General features: G+C 39.6%; 1 protein-coding gene across 5 annotated transcripts in view; it reads right to left on the reverse strand.

Annotated features, from left to right (window-relative positions):
• The window catches only part of FSIP1 (fibrous sheath interacting protein 1), a 217411-nt gene that overhangs the window by 135412 nt on the left and 59360 nt on the right, over positions 1-22639 (reverse strand). For all 5 annotated transcript variants that reach the window (XM_062205606.1, XM_062205604.1, XM_062205603.1 and 2 more), the window contains 3 exons: positions 21370-21480; positions 12872-13030; positions 2415-2552 (listed from right to left, as the gene is read on the reverse strand). In XM_062205606.1, coding sequence (XP_062061590.1) covers positions 2415-2552; positions 12872-13030; positions 21370-21480 — 408 coding nt within the window. The remainder of the gene's footprint in view (positions 1-2414; positions 2553-12871; positions 13031-21369; positions 21481-22639) is intronic.

The raw sequence follows: 22639 nt of genomic DNA on the forward strand, positions 1-22639 counted from the left end.
TTTTCCTTTTTCTGTTGAAGAGGGACAATATGGGATGCCGGCACCGCAGCAGGAGGATTAACCAAGTGAACCACGACGCTGGCCCCTGGTCCCTACTTTTATTATCCTTCTCTCGGCATTGTCACCTCATGACCAGCCTGTTATAACCTGATTGTTGTGGGAATTCTGTTCCAGTCATTGTGTTATCTTATTATTCAGTTCTATATGCTGACCTGTGTGGGTAAGCATCAGGTAAGTGATTTTAATTAATGTAGGATCCCAAAAGTGTGTGCCAGTCCTGACTGTGAGTCTGCATATTTAATGAGCTGCTTTTACTATTCCCTGGTAATGGATCTCAGCATTGACTCAGCACCTAACATGAGTCAGGTGGGAGATCTAAAGGGAGTAAGTATCTCATGCTTCTCATTATGGTTCATTTTTGTTTGCTTTTCATGGGACTTGTCCATGGGAATTACATTTCAGGAGACCATCATTCCATTTTCTGAGGGACTTCCTCCCCCTTAAGTTTGTTGACATGGTAAAGGAGTAGAAGAAGTGGAAATGATTAGGAAACATAAAGGGATTCTTAGACAGTGGTTGTGGTGGTAGTGATGGGACATTGCAAACTTGATGTGGTAAATAAAATATTTGTGGTTTGACTGGTTTTGAAAACTGTTGGCACTTTGTGTAATCCTTCACCTGCCAATGTAAGACGGGGAAAAGCTGTCGTTCAAAATTTATTCTGACTTCTGACTGCTATAGTCTGGATGTTTGTGTCATCTTAAAATTCGTGTTGAAATCCTAACCCCCATGATGATATTAGGAGGTAGGGCCATTTGGGAGATGATTAGGTTATGAAGGCAGAGCCCTCATGAATGGGAATGGTGATCTGATAAAATAGGTCCAAGGGAATTCATTGCTGCTTTCACCATGTGAAGGCTCAGTGAGTAAGGCACCATTTGGCCAGAGCCGCAGCTCAATAGGCTAATCCTCCGCCTGCGGCGCCGGCACACCAGGTTCTAGTCCAGGTCGGGGCGCCAGATTCTGTCCCGGTTGCTCCTCTTCCAGTCCAGCTCTCTGCTGTGGCCTAGGAAGGCAGTGGAGGATGGCCCAAGTGCTTGGGCCCTGCACCTGCATGGGAGACCAGGAGGAAGTACCTGGCTCCTGGCTTCGGATCGGTGCAGCGCACCGGCCACAGTTCGCTGGCCATAGCGGCCATTTGGGGGGTAAACCAACAGAAAGGAAGACCTTTCTCTCTCTCTCTCTCTCTCTCTCTCTCTCTCTCTCTCTCACTGTCTAACTCTGCCTGTCTAATTAAAAAAAAAAAATCATAGGAACCTGTGGCAAAATATGTCAACAAATTAGCCATACTGGCTAAAACTTAGATGCAACTTGAAGATCACCCAAGATGACAGGATTTAGTAGGAGACAGAAAGTGAGTACAGCTGGTAATCATATCAAGGACAGCCATGGAAGAGAGGATATAAGAATCCCAAGTTCAGCTTTGTCATGTTTAAGGTAAAACCAAGTATCCAGCCGCAAAATCATAATTTTATAGAAAACTTTAAATAGGCTCAGAATATCAACCAGTTCATAATATGGTTGATTTGAGAGCTCTCTTTCATCATTGATGATATACCTTTTTTTTTTTTTTTTTTTTTTTTTTTTTGACAGGCAGAGTTAGACAGTGAGAGAGAGAGACAGAGAGAAAGGTCTTCCTTCCGTTGGTTCACCCCTCAAATGGCTGCTACACACTGCGCTGATCTGAAGCCAGGAGTCACCAGGAGTGCTTCCTCCTGGTCTCCCATGTGGGTGCAGGGCCCAAGCACCTGGGCCATCCTCCACTGCCTTCCTGGGCCACAGCAGAGAGCTGGACTGGAAGAGGAGCAACGGGGACAAAATCCAGTGCCCCAACCGGGACTAGAACCCAGGGTGCCTGCGCCACAGGGGGAGGATTAGCCAAGTGAGCCACGGCGCCGGCCAGTGATGATATATCTTTAAATAGTGAACAAGAAAAATACCAAATAGGTCAAGAAGGATTCAGTATGTTTTAAACTAATGATTAATAATAATATATTTGCAATTCTGAACAAAAGCAGTGGGTATTTAAGTTATAAAATCAATATATATAGATATGGATAGTTTTATGGAGAACTACCAAAGTTTTACACAAAGAATATTTGTATCACAGTCAAACAGAGCCTATTAGGATTATGAATCATTATCTTGATTTCAGATAGTATTCTTCAAGTTTATTATGTTGTATAAATTACATATACTATTAAAGTTCTTTAAATCATTTTTTCGCTTTTACTCAAATTCTTACAGACAAACTGCCATGTCTGATTTAATAATTAAGAGCAATCCTAAAACAAAGGACTGAAATCTTATTACAATCATTGGTTACAATTAAGATTTAAATAAAAATGACTTACCACATCTTCTTTCATCTTTCTCAGCTTTTCATTTATCTCTTTCAGTCGCTTTTGCTGGTCCCGCTCCTCTTTGGTGTTCCGGAGGACCTTTTCTCCTGGAGTTATTTCCATATTTCTTTCCTCATCAAGGCCAGGTTCCTAATTAAAAAAAAAAAAATCATTCACAGGCAAGAAATGAGCTGCTGCCACACACCAATCCAAAGCGAGGCCGGCGCCGCAGCTCACTAGGCTAATCCTCCACCTGCGGCGCCGGCACACCGGGTTCTAGACCCAGTTGGGGCACCGGATTCTGTCTTGGTTGCCCCTCTTCCAGGCCAGCTCTCTGCTATGGCCCAGGAGCGCAATGGAAGATGGCCCCAAGTCGTTGGGCCCTGTACCTACATGGGAGACCAGGAGAAGCACCTGGCTCCTGGCTTTGGATCAGCGCGGTGCGCCAGCTGCAGCGGCCATTGGAGGGTAAACCAACGGCAAAGGACAGACCTTTCTCTCTGTCTCTCTCTCTCACTGTCCACTCTGCCTGTCAAAAAAAAAAAAAAAAATCCAAAGCAACTGAGCCTTGACTTCTTAAGCAGTTCCCTTCAAAAACAAAATCAATATCTGCAATCATCTGGATTGCAGTAAGCTAGAGTGGAAAAAAAGTGGCAGCCAGGAAATAGGGACCCAGGTTCTGGTCTCTGATACGATACATATCAGCTTGGGATCTTGGGAAAATCAGTTTCTTGGGACTTCAAGTTCATGAGCCATCATATAAATAATACAAAAAACCTTGCTCATCCATGTTATCAGAAGCAGCTGTGTAATAATTGGAAGAAAATTGAGCTTAGCAATGTTTTAAATATTATTTCCACCTGGCTCCTCACAAAAATGATCTTTTGGAAATCTCTGAGCTTCAGTTCCATCATCAGTAAAATGATAATAATGATAAGATGGAGCTTAAAAAGTCACCAAAGCATGAAACAAATCTTAGTATCTAACAAATGTGAGCTGAATACGTCCTTTGAAAAGAATAACCATTACATAATGAAAGTGTTTCATTGTTCCCAGCATTATTTGTATTGACAAAATCATTATTTTCCCAAAGTTAATGTTATTTCTATGTGATAAAAATTGATATTTTCTGATAGCAACTCAATCTTATATCTGAACGTAAACTTCCTCTCTCTTCTCCTGCTCTGCAATACCATCTAAGTACTTGGCATGAATGACATCTGAGAAGTTGCTCAGGCCAGGATTCTCCTATTTCCTCATTCTTTCTATACTGTTAGTCATCAAGAATACTCACCATCTTAGTTTCTAACATCCCTATTACCAAGGCACTTCTTTCTCACTGCCTCAGTTCAGACCTCCTCATTATTCATAGTAATTTTAAACTCCGGCATGCTTCAGAACCACCTACACGGCCTGTGGGGAATAAACATCTAGCCACAGCTCTGCCCTGGAGATTCTGACCCCGACCTGATCCACAGGGTAAGAGCTAAGGACTGGCCACCTGAATTACAAGCGCTTGAGAATCTGAAAACTACTGACTCAAATTACAGCTTGAGCATTCTAACACATCTTGATGCCACCAGTACTCTCTTCATCCTTTGCAGAGAAGCCACAGAACAAGGTGAAAAGCCTTCATGGCCAAGGCCTTGCCTCTCTCTCAGTCTCATCTACAATTGCTTGGGTCTCAGACTCAAAACCCCAGCAACATTTACACCTGCTGGTTGTCCACACCTCATGCCTCTATCCTCCAACTTCTTGGAGTGACTCCTACCCATTTTTTGAGCCTCACTCAAGCATATTTCCTCTAAAAAATACTCCCTAACACAGAAGAAAGGACAAATTATTCTCTCAGACATGCCATGTGTTACTTTACTGTACAACTAAACAGTGACATGACTGACCCTATTCTATACCCCAACACAAACCATAATCCCAAAGAAGACTCAGCATGGGCCAACACACATTATTTTTGGTTCCAAGAACCTTGAGCACAACTACTGTTTGATCAAATGAATAATGGATTTCAGTGAAATTCATATGTGCAAAATCCTAATGAGAAAACTACCAAGAGAGTACATTAATTTAAAGAAGAAATTCTTGTATGTTTTGTTTTACTTCTAGAATATTTCAATCTGTAGAAGAATCCAGAAGCTCAATCAGTATGTGAAATTTTTTAAGATGGAAACCTAATATCAAGGAGGAGTTTGAACAAGATAGTATTTAGGTCTCTTTTATGAACTTTTATGAAGCTACATCTAAAAAGAGAGACTCATGTTGTTCTGAAAACACCTACCTAGGATTTCATTTTTAAATCAAAATCACTTTTAAATCAAGAAGACATAACTATTTTAATAATTTGCAACTATTGTTTTTTAAAAATCTAAGGTAAACACAGAGAAGACACAGAAATAAAAAAATATATAAGCTGCTTTATAACAATATTTTTTAAATTTTATTTTCCAAAACCGTCATTTAGAAAATAGACAAACCATAATACGAGAGAAAATGTTCATAATACACAAATATGACCAAGGACATGTATAAAAGGAACTCTTGCAATCCCAATAATAAAAATAATAAAACAGAAAATAATCAAAAAGAGTTGGATTTCACAAAGACATGAACAGATACTTCATCAAAGAGATACATGAATGACACATAAGGATGTGAGAAAGTTGTCAACAGCATTAGTCATAGGGGAAATGTACATTAAAGCCAAAATGAGTTATCTCTACATACTATATACCAGAATTGCCCAATACGGCCGGCACCGCGGCTCATTAGGCTAATCCTCCACCTGCGGCACCGGCACCCCGGGGTTCTAGTCCCAGTTGCTCCTCTTCCAGTCCAGCTCTCTGCTGTGGCCTGGGAAGGCAGTGGAGGATGGCCCAGGTGCTTGGGCCCTGCACCCGCATGGAAGACCAGGAGGAAGCGCCCGGCTCCTGGCTTTGGATCCACGCAGTGCACCGGCCATGGCGGCCATTTGGGGAGTGAACCAAGGGAAGGAAGACCTTTCTCCCTGTCTTTCTCTCTCTCACTGTCTAACTCTGTCAAAAAAAAAAAAAAAAAAAAAAAAAAAGAATGGCCCAATAAAAAACTCTATTAACACCAAATATTGGACAAGTGTGGCACAAACAGAACTCTCTTAAACAGCTAATGAGAGTATAAAACGGTATAGCCACTTTGAAAAATTGGCATTTTCTTAAAAATTTAAATATTTGTCTAAACTATAACCCAGAAATCTCACTCCTGTGAACTTATCAAGGGAAACTAAAATATATGACTCAAGTCCATATCGTCAAACCAAAAACTGAAAACAGCCCATGTGTCTTGGTAACTGTGGGGAACACCTGACACAGGATGAGAAAACCAGGCTTTCTCCTTGACCTCTCTTCCCTGCTTAAGTTCAGTCAACATGGGAAAAGTGGTGTTAGGACACTGGAATAAAGAAAGAGGGACAGCTTGGGGTATTTTCCCTTTCCCATCCTTGCTTTGGCATCACAATCCGGGCAGATTTTTCTTAGAGTTAACTGAATATTCACAATAAAAAGCTAACAAAAGTTAACAACCATTCTATTTGGAAAGATACAGGACAAGAAACACAGCACGGCAGTAGTAGGCACCCCTTTTCGACTGGAGTTATCATTCATATGTACACAGGTACAAGGGGCAAGGAAGTCACTTCACATTAAAAATCCTCATCTCCCATAAGATCCCTCATCTCTGAAATAACTCCACAGACAGACAGCCCAGGGACCCAGCAAGTGACATGATCAGCCACAAAAATCACTGCATTTAGGAAAGCCAAAATACAGCTTCCCCATCAGATCTTCATAATTCTCCCAATCCAGGGGTCATTTTTAACATAAGCGAAGTTGGCATTCTAACTTTTATCAAATTGCCAGGGGAAAAGAGGTAAGAAATTAACTATAGGTCAAATTCTCATGCAGAAGTGGGGAAGGGCTAGCTGCTCCTTTGCCCATACTCTCCATAATTACAACCACAGATGGCCAGTTCTTCAACTTCAGCTCTCCTGGAGTTCCTGGAATACTTTTTCTGCACCCTACCCATGGTTGCTAGTCTCCAGGTACCCCAACACCCCTTGTTACTGTCTTTATACCTACAAATATTCACTTCACTTATCTTCATAATCCAGACTAGGTGTTCCTTCTGTTTCTTGTACAGAACTCTACTATACCATTTGTGTTTGTGGGCACATGTTCATTCACATGTATGTGTCTGTATGTGTATTTGCAGAGAAATAGACTGGAAGGAAATTTGATGGTGATTATCTGGATGGTAAAGATCTAAATTATTTATCTTATTTTCTTATGTTTTTTATAGTTCCTGGATATCTGACAGCATAACCACATGGTTCAAATATTTAGAGAATATCACGGGATCTAAGCAGAGGTAACAAAGGAGCAAGAAAAAGTAGTCACTGATGCTGGCAAAAATTATCCAGTTGAATATTCAAAAAGCTCTGTGGTACCAAGAGAAGTTTTTTGGTGTTTTCTTTTTCTCACAACAAAGTGCAAACCAGTACTGTCTGCTTTCATGATCATCAGGAAATATTTTACTTCCACACAGTAGAAATGCTTAAGCAGATTCTTTGACCAACATATTGTTTATATATTCCTAAGTCACACAAAAAAAAAGGTTTTCAGGGGGAATTCAGTAAAACTACTCCACAATTTTTAAAGAGTGTCTAAGAGAGCCACAAGAAGAGAACTAACCCTGAGGTCAATAGATATTTGTCAATTTGACTAAATGGCAAAGTTTTCTGAGTTCACTCTTAGAAAAATATCTGTGGTGTTAACTAAGCTAACAGGGATGTTTGAAGTTAAATAAACCCATTTTCAGAAGTCAAATATGGAGGAACTACTAACAGGCTCGTAAGTTACCTGGTATGCAAACAAGGCACGTGTTAACGAACTAGAAAAGTGCAAACCTGCCTAAATGAAGCGTTTGTGGGCTAATGCTATCCATGTCCACAGGCTACTGCTGTTTGCTGCCATCAGACGGATCATTTGCCTGCCAGTACCCAACGTAGGAGAAAAGTCTTTTCAGGCAGATTTTTTTAAAGATTATTTATTTACTTGAAAGTCAGTTACAAAAAGAGAGAACGAAAGGCAGAGAGAGAGAGAGAGAGGTCTTCCATCTGCTGGTTCACTCCTCCCCGGTTGGCCACAACAGCTGGAGCTGAGTCAATCCAAAGCCAGGAGCCAGAAGTTTCTTCCAGTCTCCCATGTGGGTGCAGGGGCCCAAACACTTGGGCCATCTTCTACTGCTTTCCCAGGCCACAGCAGAGAGCTGGCTCGGAAGTAGGACAGCTGGGACTCGAACCGGCACCCATATGGGATGCTGGCACTGCAGGCAGTGGCTTTACCCATGACACCACAGTGCCAGCCCCCAGGCAGATTGTTTTTATCGTCTTGGAATACTGCCATGAAATGAGAGAAACCTTGACTACATCAGAGGCTTAACATAGAAAAACAAAGAAATATAAACTTCAAAGTAATCTGTAAAACAGGTGGCAAGAACAATTTCCCAGATTTAACTGAGAATGTCTGACAGGTTGGTATTGGAAACAAAGACCTTGGAAGTAACTTCTTGTTTACTCTCCAGTCCAGAAATCCATGATCCTGTGGCATGTTTCCATAGTTTTGGAAATGAGCAGATAGCAAAAGAGTTTTGTGCCTGAGACTGGAATACATTTAGAAATTCCTAGATCCCCGCCTTCAATCTGCACATTAAGTATATTTGAGGTCAAGTGGACTTCATGGCCATCATTAGAACTATACAAATCTCTGGACTCAAAAATAAAATACTGTTCAGGATTACTTGTCAAACAATGGTTTATACTTTCTAAATTTAGCTAATGTTGAGACAGAAAGAGAAACAAAAGAGTTAATTGTTGCTATCAGCAATATATGATCTTGGCAAAGAAAAAACTGAACAGCTACAATTTTCCTCCATCAAATATTTGTTAACTTCTTATTAAACTTACCAAATTTTGCACAATTGAATCAATATTCTAAGGGAAATTTTCAAATTAAAGAAGACATTTATATTCTATTAAATTTGTTGGTTTATGAACAAAGAAATGCCTCTTGTCAATAAGAGCTATTTTTGAAGACCCTCCTCCAGAAAAAAGAAACTAACCATGAACTGGAATTCTAGATTTGGTAGCGTTGATTGCATGAGAGATGAATATACAGCACTTATTTACAAGAGCCAAACTGCACAGAATTTATGATTGAATCCATTTGCTAAGGATTTAAGAAACTAAATGCTTACATAACTGCTGTATCTTAGATATTTCTAGAAAATGCTAGAATTGAATACATCTATAAATAATAAAAACTAAATGATGGAACATCAGTCAATTTTATGGTGGGATTTACAATATGTGGAAAGAACTAACTAATTCGTTGGAAGGCTGGGGGATGGATACAGAAAGGTATGCACAGTTAAATCACCGATCCTAAGGGGAAAATTGTGCTTCAATTAGTTCTCTTTTGCTAAGATGAAATGAAAATTAAAAGCAGATGTAAAAACTGCAACCACATGATATCTCTCACAAGACAGTAATAGCAATAATATGTCATTTTTTCTTTTGAAAGTGACTACATGTTTTGTTTCACGCCAAGGAAATCAGGTATGTAAAAGCCACATGCTGCTTTTAAAACATTGCCATAAAGTTAAATGCCAGGTCAGGCCATCTATATGAGAACATTATTATCAGCAAGCTCATAAGGAAAAGGAAATTTCTTTCTTTTTTTTTTTTTTTTTTGTTTTTTTTTTTTTTTTGGACAGGCAGAGTGGACAGTAGAGGGAGACAAAGAGAAAGGTCTTCCTTTGCCGTTGGTTCACCCTCCAATGGCCGCCGCGGTAGGTGCACCGCGCTGTTCCGATGGCAGGAGCCAGGTGCTTATCCTGGTCTCCCATGCGGGTGCAGGGCCAAAGGACTTGGGCCATCCTCCACTGCACTCCCTGGCCACAGCAGAGAGCTGGCCTGGAAGAGGGGCAACCGGGATAGGATCGGTGCCCCGACCGGGACTAGAACCCGGTGTGCCGGCGCTGCAAGGCGGAGGATTAGCCTAGTGAGCCGCGGCGCCAGCCGGAAAAGGAAATTTCTAATCTGCCCCTTTCACAATGACCAACACTTCCTTAATCTCTGAGCCACATTTCTGGAGTCCCTCAAACTATTCTACCTTTAGCAGCTCAGGTTTCTGTGACTACCAATTTAGCACCTTCTAGTTACCACTGATGAAGACGTCACAAAGTTTGTGTTCTACACCTTATTCACAAAACTATTTTCTTGACAATACAAATGTGGAGTGGTAGGTGCTGTGGCAAACTGGAGAATCTGGGCCCCATGGAAAGCAGCAGTTGCTACACAGCTCAGTCCAATAGAACAGCTACAAAGCAAGGGTTCAGTCCTAATGTTGTGATATTTTTTCATTTTTTTCAAGAAAAACTGGATATTTGGATTTTTATAGAAATTTGCCTAATTTTTACATAGTGCCTTTTTTTGTTGTTTACATAGTGTCTTAAAAATATTTACACCCTTAATGAGTTAAAGGAAATCTATCTGTGAGCTGAGTTTGCCCTGCAGGCCAACAGTCTCTAGCTTCCTGCTATACTGTGGGTTTCTGCCTCCTCCTCCAGCACTTCTTCCTCCTCCTGCCCCTCTAACATGAAAATGGATTTTCTTGATAATCTTTCCGGATGTGCTGTCTCTCCTCTTACCAACACAGCCCACTATGGCACTTACCTATGCTGTCTTATACCAGTTACTTTTGTACACTCCTAGGAAATAAGTTCCTTAAATCACATATTCTTATAACTGTCATTGATTGAGTTCTGTGCCGGATATTATGGTAATGACTTTACATATATTAACCAAGCTATTCCTCACAAGGAACCTAAAGAATGTGACTATTTTAAAACGAGTAAACTGAGGTTTAGAGAGCTTCTAACTAATGTCCAAGTCCATAAATCTAGCAAATGGCAAAGCCAAAAGTTGAAGTTCAGCTTTTTTTACTCCAAAGTTATATACCTTAAGGCCCTTATAATTCTTGATATACAGTTAGAACTCAATAAATTAGTAATTATTGAAGTAATTATTTTAACACAGAAATTATATTCCCCTTAAAAGATATTCTTCAAGAGCATAGGAATAAATTACTAATAATTTGAAGAAGGATGAAAAATACAAATAAAATGAATATGCACCATGAATATTTGCAGTTCAGCAACTGATTGGAGCCATTCATCAACTAAGTAGATAAGGGAATTTACTCAAGATACTTTTCAGTGTACTTATTCAAAAAGTATTCCAATCCAAAGATAATATCCATAAAATTATTTGCCATGTTAGCATTTCTGCCTTGAAAACCCAATGTGAAATTTCTGGCACTGGTTAGAAATGAGGAAATGCCAAGTAGAAATTGAGTAATAGCTCAAAAGATATTCTTTTTTGCATGCAAGAAGTATCAATTATTTCTTTCAACAACTATGATGTTCTATTTCTGCTTTTGCATTCAGTGAGAGTCCCAAAACACGCTTTTCTCTTTGCTTTGTTAAATATATGTCATTTCACATAATAATATATAATCTTAGTATGTAACAACAAAGTAATAGACTGGTTTTCTCTTTCATTATTTTTCAAATATTTCATCTGAGCCATAAATGTGAACTCTAAAAATATGATTTAAATAATGATGATAGAATCTGACAAAATTCATACTTTATTTGAAGTTCTAATGGCTAAATGGCTGAACAAATCCATAAATTCTCAGTCTCTCTTTCAATAATAACATTTTTGACAGTCATAAAAAATACATTTTCTATCTTTAAAACCATTATTCCACTATGAAATCTCAGTTACTCTTAAAATCTTGCAACAAGAGAAAATCAGCTGAAACATGAAAAGAACAAAGAATATCCCTGAACTATTTTATCACTCCATCTTGATCTCCTTCTTTTGAGATAACAGAACCCAGAACATAAACAAACTAGTATAACTGGTGTCAAAGTCCTGGTGTACACTGTGGTGGGAATGAAGTTTCCAATTCTGTTTTCCTTGAACACTGATCCCTATCCACGTATTAGTGGTGGGGAGACTACCAACACCACTGTTGTCTCAGGGGACCGGAAGCTGTGCCTGGAGCTCAGAAACACATCCCAAGGAAACTGAGCAGGCTCCACGAAGGTGTTTGGCCAGTTACCAACTCATTCTTTGGGGCATCTTGACTCTGCTCTTTTCCCCGGAGGTAGTTTCAACTGGCCTAAGGTCAGATCCTTCACCTTCACTTGGTAGCTTGTAGAAAGGACTCACTGTAAGTCAGAACTATTACCTATAGGCTACTGATAGTTAAATCTTTTGAAGGACCAAGAAAATCATAGCCATCTACAAGTATACAGAAAACGATCTGGTGAGACTCTTAGTAAGTTAGTAAAGGGTCCTGAGATAATGAAAGACCAGACATTTTCTCTTCAGACCAATAACCAACCCTGAGCTAGATCCCAGGAAGGGAGAGAATTTTGTTTTCCAAAGCTGATACTGTTCCCTGAAGTGCCATACACCTCTACCAGCTTTGTAAAAGAATATTTGAAGGTTGGGCCAGTGTTGTGGCACCACAGGTTAAGCCACCACCTGCAATGCAAGCATCCTATCTCAGAGTGCCAGTTTGAGTCCCAGCTGCTCCACTTCCAATCCAGCTCTCTGCTAATGCACATGGGAAGGCAGCAGATGACAGCCCAACTACTTAAGCCCCTGCCACCCACATGGGAGACCAGAATGCAGTTTCAGGCCTGGCCCAGCCCTGGCTATTGCAGCCATTTGGGGAGTGAACCAGAAGATGGAAAGACTTCTCTCCATCTCTTCCTCTCTCTCTGATCCTCTGCCTTTCAAATAAATAAATAAATATTAAAAGCATCTGCTGTCCTTATTTTAAAAAGAGTATTTGAAGGAACCACTGATATAAGAAACACATTCATTTCAAACCCTTCACAGGAGAGAAGTCATTAATACAGTGTACATCCCTGCTTGATTCAACGTACTAGAAGAGTGTGGCAGAGTATGGAATAATCATTGCTACTGCTAATACCTAAGGGCCAGAGTAATAAAAAGAAAAATATCCTCAAAGGACTACCTGCGTACTATGTCAATTTTCTTCTTTCTCTCTTGTTATGATCAAGAACTAGGTTAAACCACAGAGATTTAATACTATAAATATTTCCTCATTGACTCCCATTGTAGCAAATTACCAAATGAAAGAAAAATGGGTACAAAAGAAATCAAAGGAAAATACACACTGTTATGGAAACTGTAATCATTACAGTTGCAGTCATAGAGAAAGCAATTTAGAAGAAACCTCTTTATTGAACAGATTGTGAAATTATGTGAATTAGTTTTAACCCACACTGCCCTGAAATATTTAATCCTGAGGTAAACATACCTGCTCATTCTGACTGTCAGGTCTTGCAAGGAAGCTGGGCACGGTCGGAGAGGTTGCAGAAAGTTCTTGGAGCTTTGTATTGATTTCAGCAAGTTGTGCATGCTGGGTGGGAGCTAGTGTGTATCCATCTCCTGGAACCAGCCAGCCACACTGATCACCCTAAGTGGACACAAGGGTCACCAGGTCATTCTCATGCTACCTTTATTCCAAAACAGACCTTTTAGACTGCAATTTCAGCACTCAGGATTTCATAAAAGTAAATAAACAAAGTCAAAAAAATATAATGCTGAAAAAGTCAAAGAAAAAAGTGAAATCATTTAGGAGTCTATTGTCTACCAACCCTGTATATAAAGTATCTTCAAATATTTTGTGGGTCTTTTTCCTCTGTGAAATAAATCTCTTAGCTTCACACTCTGATTCCCATAATATTCTCATTTCCTTACTTTAAAAAATCAGTTTGTGATATGTTGAATAGAAATAAATCAGGTTTTCTCTATAATGGAACAGTTTTTTCCCATATATTTTTTATTAATATAAAAGAACAGATTTCATATATTTCATAGGTACAATTATAAGATAACAATACTTCTCTTCTTCCCTCCCTCTCCCCCTACCTCAACCCCCCTTTTTCTTTCATTTTTTCAAAAACATAATTTCAATCCTGTCTATAACAGGCTTAACATATAATATTCCATAATATTCATAATATTCAACAAGTAAAAGGTAGAAATACCACAGTTCCACAGGAGTATAAACAAAGGCTAAAAACAACCACCAAAATCATAAGATGTCCATTTCATCCCTAGATTTTTTTTTGTATTCTATATTAAATACTACATATCTGATAAAACATGATATTTCTCTTTTTGGAACTAGTTTGTTTCACTAAGCATAATGGTTTCCAGTTGCATCCATTTTATTGCAAAAGACAATAGTTCATTATTTTTTAAGGATGAGTAGTATTCCACATTTGTATATATCACATTTTCACCAGTTGATGGACATCTAGGTTGATTCCATAGCTTAGCTATTATGAGTTGAGCTGTTATAAACATGAGGGAACAGATAACTCTTTCATACGCTGATTTCTTTTCCTTTAGATAAATTCCTAGGAGAGGGATGGCTGGATCACATGGTAGATCTATTTTCAGCTTTCTGAGGAATCTCCATTCTGTCTTCCTAATGGTTATACTATTTTACATTCCCACCAAGAGTGTATTAGGGTACCTTTTTCCCTACATCCTCATCCAAATGCTTTAATGGCTGATTCTGAGGCCAGAGCACTTTTTAGGGCATTTGCCATTCTATGAGTCTACTGTGTATCCCGCTTCCCATGTTGGATTGTTCTCTCCTTTTTAATTCTATCAATTATTATTAGCAGACACTGGTCTTATTTACGTGATCCCTTTGACACTTAATCCTATTTTTATGATCAGTTATGAACTTCAACTGATAACTTTTAGCTAGTAAGATGGCATTGGTACTTGCCAACTTAATGGGATTTGGAGTCCCATGGCAAGTTTTTAGCTTAACCCTTAGGGGCAAGTCCAAGGGAACATGTGCCAAACTGTACATCTCCTCCCTCTCTTATTCCCACTCTTATATTTAACAGGGTCAATTTCCAGTTGGATTTAAACACCTAAGAATAATTCTGTGTTAATTAAAGAGCTCAACCAATGGTATTAAGTAGAAAAAGAAAATACTAAAAAGAATAAAATAGTAAGCTGTTCCTCGATAGCCAGGACAAGGGCTGACCAAGTCATTGCTTCTCATAGTGTCAAGAACCTATGATATTTGTCCCTTTGGGACTGGCTTATTTCACTCAGCATGATGTTTTCCAGATTCTTCCATTTTGTTGCAAATGACTGGATTTCATTTTTTTTTTTACCACTTTGTAGTATTCCATAGAGTACATATCCCATAATTTCTTTATCCAGTCTTCCGTTGATGGGCATTTAGGTTGATTCCACGTCTTAGCTATTGTGAATTGAGCTGTGGTAAACATTGAGGTGCAGATAGCTCTTTTATTTGCCAATTTAATTTCCCTTGGGTAAATTCTGGGCTGGGTCGTGTGGTAGGGCTATATTCAGGTTTCTGAGGAATCTCCCAACTGTCTTCCATAGTGACTCTACCAGTTTGCATTCCTACCAACAGTGGATTAGTGTGCCTTTTTCCCCACATCCTCGCCAGCATCTGTTGTTAGTTGATTTCTGTATGTAAGCCATTCTAAAAAGCACTGGAGCTTAAAGAATATGTTAGATAAATTCATTAGTAGGGGGGCCGGCACTGTGGCATAATGGGCTGAGCCTCCACCTGTAGCACTGCCAGCACCAGTTCGTACCCTAGCTGCTCCTCTTCTGATCCAGCTCTCTGGTACAGCCTAGGAAAGGAGTGGAAGACAGCCCCAGTACTTGGGCCCCTACACTCATGATGGGCACCTGGAGGAAGCCCCTGGCTCCTGGCTTCAGACTGGCCCAGCTCTGGCCATTGCAGCCATTTGGGAAATGAGCTGGTGGATGGAAGTCCTTTCTGTCTCTCCCCTTCTCTGTTTGTAACTCTACCTCTCAAATAAATAAATAACATCTTTAAAAAATTCAATAGTAAGTTAAATGTTTCATGCACTATACAATTACAAAAAGAAATTTTATAGAATAGATAGATGGTTTTATTTTGTTTAATTATTATCATTATCATTATCATTATTATTTTGGCTAGTAGCTTCTATATTCCCTTTCTATGTGTAGGAAATTTCTAGCTTTTAATCCTTGCCTTCCCAAGACATATGGAGAAAACGCTCTTCAACAGTCTTTAAAGCTAGGGTTCAGGCAGGGCCAAGCAATCAGACTCACCCCTTCAATACTAACATATGTGAGTAATCTGAGATCTGATGCAGAACTTATTTTGTTGGCAAGGGTGACAGTGGAGGCATTAGTTCCAAGTGTGGATTTCCAACACAGAGGAAAATCTTTTTAAGATTCTAAGCAAGCATCCTAGAGAGAATCAATACTAATACAAGTTTAATACTAAACTTGTCATAATAAAGAACTGGAGAATAAGAGTTCTGAGGAATTAGGACAAAATTATCATTTCAGCCATCCTTTTAAAAAAGAGATTTATTTATTTCTTTGAAATGCATAGTTACAGAGAGGCAGAGGCACAGAGAGAGAAAGAAGTCTTCCATCTGCTGATTCACTCCCCAAATGGCAGCAACAGTCAGAGCTGAGTTGATCCAAAGCCAGGAGCTTCTTTCAGGTCTCCCACGCAGGTGCAGGGGCCCAAGGACTTGGGCCATCCTCATTGCTTTACCAGGCCATAACAGAGAGCTGGATTGAAGTGGAGCAGCTGGGACTTGAACCAGTACCCAAATGGGATGCCTGCACTGCAGGCAGTGGCTTTACCCACTACACTAGAACAGGCGGTGCACAGTGCTGGACCCTCCATTCATCATTTTTAAGTTGTGCAGGCAATTGTCAAAGATGAGGTTGCTGGGCATATAAGAAAAGGAATATCTGAAAATGCAGAGATTTGAAAGAGCACAGAGAAGTTGAGGAATGGCAAGAAGTTTGAGGTCTGAGACTGCAAGTAAATCAGTTCCTTCCTTCAAGTTTTCCTAAATTCTTCTCACTGCACTTATTATCTCCCTCCTGTGATCTGCTGTTCTAATACGTGCCATCATTGAGCTAGCCTTATATAATTTCTGTATATTACATTTATCTTCCTTATCAGCTAATTAAAGGACTTGTTGAAAGGACTTTCATCAGGCCGGCGCCGTGGCTCAATAGGCTAATCCTCCACCTGCGGCGCCAGCACACCAGGTTTTAGTCCCGGTCAGGGGGCCACATTCTGTCCCAGTTGCTCCTCTTCCAGGCCAGCTCTCTGCTGTGGCCCAGGAGTGCAGAGGAGGATGGCCCAAGTCCTTGGGCCCTGTACCCGCATGGGAGACCAGGATAAGCACCTGGCTCCTGGCTTTGGATCATTGGGGGGTGAACCAACGGTAAAGGAAGACCTTTCTCTCTGTCTCTCTGTCTCTCACTGTCCACTCTGCCTGTAAAAAAAAAAAAAAAAAAAAGAAAGGACTTTCATCAAATAGATCTACATGGCTAAGCAGCAGAAGAGACATCATTAACTCAACTTGGAAAACTGCAAAATGAGCTCATATGAACAAAATGCACAAAAGATGAACATTATGAGAATAAAATGTCCTAAGACCTGGAAAAGCAATCCAGGAGGTCCTCCACACAGGTCCTCCACCTGATCCTCCTCCTGATTCCCTTTTTCCTTGCCTACCTTGCTACAAAAACTAGAAGGTAAGATAACCAAATACTCCTTACTTGCAGACACATACAAAACAAACAGCTATGTGACAGCTTAGCAATGAGATGCAGGTGGAATTTCTGAGATACCATACCTCCTCAGAAGAAGAGGCAAAGCCTCAGAGAAGTGTGTCTTTGCCCTTTACTCTTTAGTTCTGCCTAGAAAACTTGGCTACAGGCCACAGCGGCAATCTTGCAAACCTAGAAACAAAAGCCACACTAAGAATGTGGAGCAAGAAGACAGGAAGACACTCCTGAACTTCTTGTTACTGGAGAAAAATTAACTTATTATTGGTTTAACCACTGTTAATAAAGTTATCTGTTACTTGTAGCCAATCACATTCTCAGCTGATACTCCAATTTACAGGTATCCCAGAGAGAAAAGAGATGAGAGAAGGGAGAAAAAATATTATGATTTCTTGAAGAACCAGTGAGCCTTCAGACTGAGAAGGCCTTCAAGGCACCGAGCAACAACAATGCTTTTAAAGTCACACATAATCTGACAAAACTTATGAATCTTGGGGCTGGCGCCGTGGCTCATTTGGTTAATCCTCTGCCTGCAGCGCTGGCATCCCATATGGGCACCGGGTTCTAGTCCCAGTTGCTCCTCTTCCAGTCCAGCTCTCTGTCCAGGAAGACAGTGAAGGATGGCCCAAGTCCTTGGGCCCTGAACCCGCATGGGAGACCAGGAGGAAGCACCTGGCTCCTGGCTGCAGACCACAGTAGTTCCAGCCGTAGCGGCCATTTTGGAGGTGAACCAACGGAAGGAAGATCTTTTTCTCTGTCTCTCTCTCCCTTACTATCTGTCAAATAAATAAATAAAACTTGTGAATCTTCTCAAATACAAAAATCCTGCATGCTTCCAGAAAGAAAGAATTCTGCACTTAGAATTTAGTTACTACCCAAGCTATCATTCAAATGAAGGAAAAATAAATTTTAGAATATACAAACACTCAAAATTATCCCAATAATAATTTTCCTTTGGAGGAATTTTTCTCAAAAAAAATCCAGAAAAATTATGCAAAAAATTATTTATGTAAATAGTGAGCTGAGTACAAATAGACAGTTAATGATATCACTAAAAATGTGCACTGAATTTGGTTGAGAAAGATTGTTAATGTACAAGAAACACACTGATCTTAAGGTAAAATTGTATAATGTTCTGGAATTAAAATTCAAGATGATTTCAATATATCCCAGAGGAAAGAAAACAGGAAATAAAAGCATAATAAAGATTTAGCCTTCTTAAGGTATGGAACTTTAGAAACTAATTATTGAAGTTGAAAAGACAACATATGTTTTAAGGTATTAAAGAACTTGATGGTTAACAGTGGCAAATCAGATACAGGATACTGAAATTCAAACTACAAGAGGATATGGAGATAAAGTGAAGAAAACAGAACAAATATGATGAATAAAATATAAAATCTGATGGCAGGAAACAGAGCAAAAATTAGTGGCAATAATAATCATGAACAAATTAAAAATCTTCATTTAAATGTAAATAATAAGGAAATAATAACAAAGAAAAATTAAAGATAAAATCAACAACAATCCAGCAACAAGGTATTTATGAAAGATCTCTAAAATATAACAAAACTTTAAAATAAATGTACACATCACTTCTTGGCCTTTTGGCTAAGATCAAGTGTAAAATAAAGGTACAAGAAATAAATGCTAACAAAAATAATATACAAAAGGCAATATTAACAATTCACTGGGTTTTTTTAATAAATATTTTATTCATTTATTTGAGAGGTAGAGTTACAGACAGTGAGAGGGAGAGACACAAAAAAAGGTCTTCCATCCACTGGTTCACTCCCCAAATGGCTCCCAACCACCCGGAGCTGCACCTATCTGAAGCCAGGAGCCAGGAGGCTCCTCTGGGCCCCCCATGCATGTGCAGAGACCCAAGAACTTGGGTCATCTGCTACTGCTTTCCCAGGCCATAGCAGAGAGCTGGATTGGAAGTGGAGCAGCAGGGACTAGAATAGACACCCATATGGGATACCAGTGCCACAGGCAGAGGATTAACCTGCTACACCACAGCACTGGCCCCAAAAATTCAGTTAAAGCTTTTCTAGAATGTTTAAAGAAGAGTTATCATGCCATGGCTTGATATCCGGAGACTCAGGGAGTAGTTCCTTGCCCAATTTCACAATCAATAATAAAACTAGGTCCCTTAAATCTTGTTGTCGTCAGAACTTTTGTTAATAAAATAAGCAAATTACCATAGATAAGTCAAGCTAAACTATCTCAGAATGATGTGGGCATTTAGCAGCTTGCCTCACCTCATTCTTGTCCCTACTTCATCCATAATAACACCTTCATCCATTCCCAAACAGTCCCCGCAGGTCTCCGCCCATCTCAGCAAACATTATTTAGAGGTCATAATCTGCAACAGTCTGTAGGCTTGGTACATATGTTGGGGTGCTTGTGTTTGCTCCCATGAAATTTTAAATGGCATTTATTCTCAACAATTAAGTAGGATAATATTTCTCATAAGAATCTGGATTTCCAGCTTCTCTTGAGAAACTGAAGGATCTGGGCATCCCAGAGAGGTGGTTTCCACCAGCAGCCAGCAGCTGATGTTGTGTTGGCTGCCACTGAACACCCGTCCTCCCACGCAGGTCACAGGTATCACTGCACATGCATCACTTTTGGCGCTGAAGCAGAAACTATCTGCTAAACCTGTGTCTTAAGCTCTGTTTTCTGGATGCAGAACCTGAGACAAGGATTCTTGCTCAATGGACTAATTGGGGGAGTGCCTTTGGAAGCGGGGCCATGAGAAGAATGAGGGCACAGGGCCAAGCCAGGACATGCTCTGAGCTGATGACCAGCTTCAGAATTATCCCCGTGGAAGCTCCAGACTACAAACTGCACCACAGAGCGCATCCCATTTTGGGGGCCTGGGGGAAGGGACAGCTGTATGCCCTTAGCAAGGTGCTGGAGATGGACTCAGACAGGCACCAGGTAAAGGGGATCCAAGCAGGGTGCCAGCCTCATTCACTCCATCATGTCTCTACTAAATACAGGGAATAGGGGCTGACGCTGTGGTGTAGCGAGTAAAGCTACACGTGCAAGGCCGGCATCCTATATGGATGCTGGTTCAAGTCTTGACTGCTCCACTTCCGATCTAGCTCTCTGCTATGGCCTGGGAAAGCAGTGGAAGATGGCCCAAGTGCTTGGGCCCCGGCACCACTGTGGGATACCTGGAAGAAGCTCCTGGCTACTGGCTTCAGATCGGCTCAGCTCCAGCTGTTGCAGCCATTTGAGAAGTGAACCAATGGATGGAAGACCTTTCTCTCTCTCTCTCTCTCTCTCTCTCTCTCTCTCTCTGCCTCTCTGTAACTCTGCCTTTCAAACAGGTAAATTATGCATATATATATATATGTATATACACATACATACATACATATATATACATATGGAATAAAATTTAGACAACAGGCCTAAACATTTCAAGAAAGATGGGAGAGTGTTTCTCTTCCTGTAAGTAAAGAATTCTACAAGTTCATTAGGCAAATGCATGCAAATGCTGGGCCACTGCAGTCCTTATGTAACCTGGGGACTTGTTTACCCCCTAGATTACATGCTGTTCCTACTTTCACCTCAGTCTGTGTCCCCACTTCATCCCCACCAGACTCTCCAGGGAACAGGATACTCAGGGTTAACTGGATAGGAGCGGGATTTCTTTAGGATTACTGCAGACTACACTGACACACCACGAACTCAGTTTAGGAATAACAGGGCATGTCCAAAAGAAAAGAGAAACACATTCATGTGTCATCAGTGACTAAGCCCATCACATCACAGTAAGGTTATCACTGTGACAACCAGTGTGTTGTCATTTTTTTTTATTTAACGTTTAACATTTTGCCATATTCACTTCACATGTTAACATTATATATACATACATACATACATACAATTTTGTTGAAAGCAAGGGCAGACATCGTAATCACTCTTATAATGACATAAAGTAATCTTTTCAGAGTCAATAATGAATTGACAAAGAATAAACTCTAAAACAAATTTGTAAAATGCAATTATTTTTAAAGCCAGAGAATATTACCTCATAATCTGAAAAATTACTGTAAATTTGTGATAATGGGTCAATAACATGAAAAAGGAAATCAAAGAACTATAAAGTATAGATGTCATCACCCATGTAAGTCTACATACCTCACAACTGGGCAGCACTGAATCTTGGTCATCTAAATCCTTCAAAAGTTCAACCAGTCTTTTCTTCTCTTCATCAGTCATAACCACTAGGTCTCTTGAATTCTTGGCCAACTACAGAAGGTATTAACGGAAAATACTAAACATTCAGAACAATTTAGAGTTCAAAAAAATAAACATGAAACCAGATACTCCTACAATACAGATATAAGGTAAAATTTGTAAGATTAGGCATTTTACATTTACTAGGTAATCTTATTTTGTGTCAAATTATTTGTATAGGAACATTCTACAAATAAATGTATTCCCATTATGTAGGTCCTCTCTTGTTAACCATTTCAACAACATTTAATTTTAAAATATAATAAAATGAGCAATTTTCAAAATGATATGAGACCTCTGAAAATTTATAAATATAGAAATAAAAGATAAATTTATTCTGCTGTAAAACATTTTGATATCCATGCATATTTTTTTCATAGTACACACCTTCCATAAACTTAATATTTCTCTCATATGCATGGATTTCAAAACATTTTTCATGAAAATAAACTTAAGTTTTAACTCCATTTTCATAAGCTTTTTGAAGTACTCATGTATATAAAGATATACAAAGAAAGAGAAATGCATAAAGTATATATATAGATTTTCACAGGCAAAAATATATTTCCTAAGACATTCATAGAAATCTTGGCACTTCTTCTGTGGTATATATCCAATAACTAAAACTGCTTTTAATTTTTTAGAGTTTTATTTATTTATTTACTTATTTACTTACTTGAAAGGCAGAGTGACAGACAGAAACCATCTGCAAACCCACAGAAATCTTCCATCTACTGGTTCACCCCTCCCCCCAAATACCCACGATAGTCAGGACTGGGCTAGGCTGAAGTCAGGAGTCAAGAACTCCATATGGGTATACTAGATAGGTAGCAGGAACCCTGGTACTTGGACTATCATTCACAAGGTGTCACAGGCACATCAGCAGGAAGCTGGATCAGAAGGGGAGGCAGGACTCCATCTCAGGCACGCAATGTGAGATGTGGGTGTCTCAAGCAGCAGCTTAACTCAGTGCACCACAAATCCTACCCCTGAAACTACTTTTAAACTTCAAAAATATCATATGAAGAATTTAAATAAAGATTCAATTATTAAATAAAGTTACTACTGCTAAAAGGGATCATGGGAAATCTATGGTGGGACTGCTGTCCCTATCAGCAAGAAGTTGGATATGGGGGAAACTCTACTGCACACGGAAACTAAGCAACAAATG

This window comes from Lepus europaeus, chromosome 11 (assembly GCF_033115175.1).
Source record: "Lepus europaeus isolate LE1 chromosome 11, mLepTim1.pri, whole genome shotgun sequence".
In the NCBI taxonomy this organism is placed as follows: domain Eukaryota; kingdom Metazoa; phylum Chordata; class Mammalia; order Lagomorpha; family Leporidae; genus Lepus; species Lepus europaeus.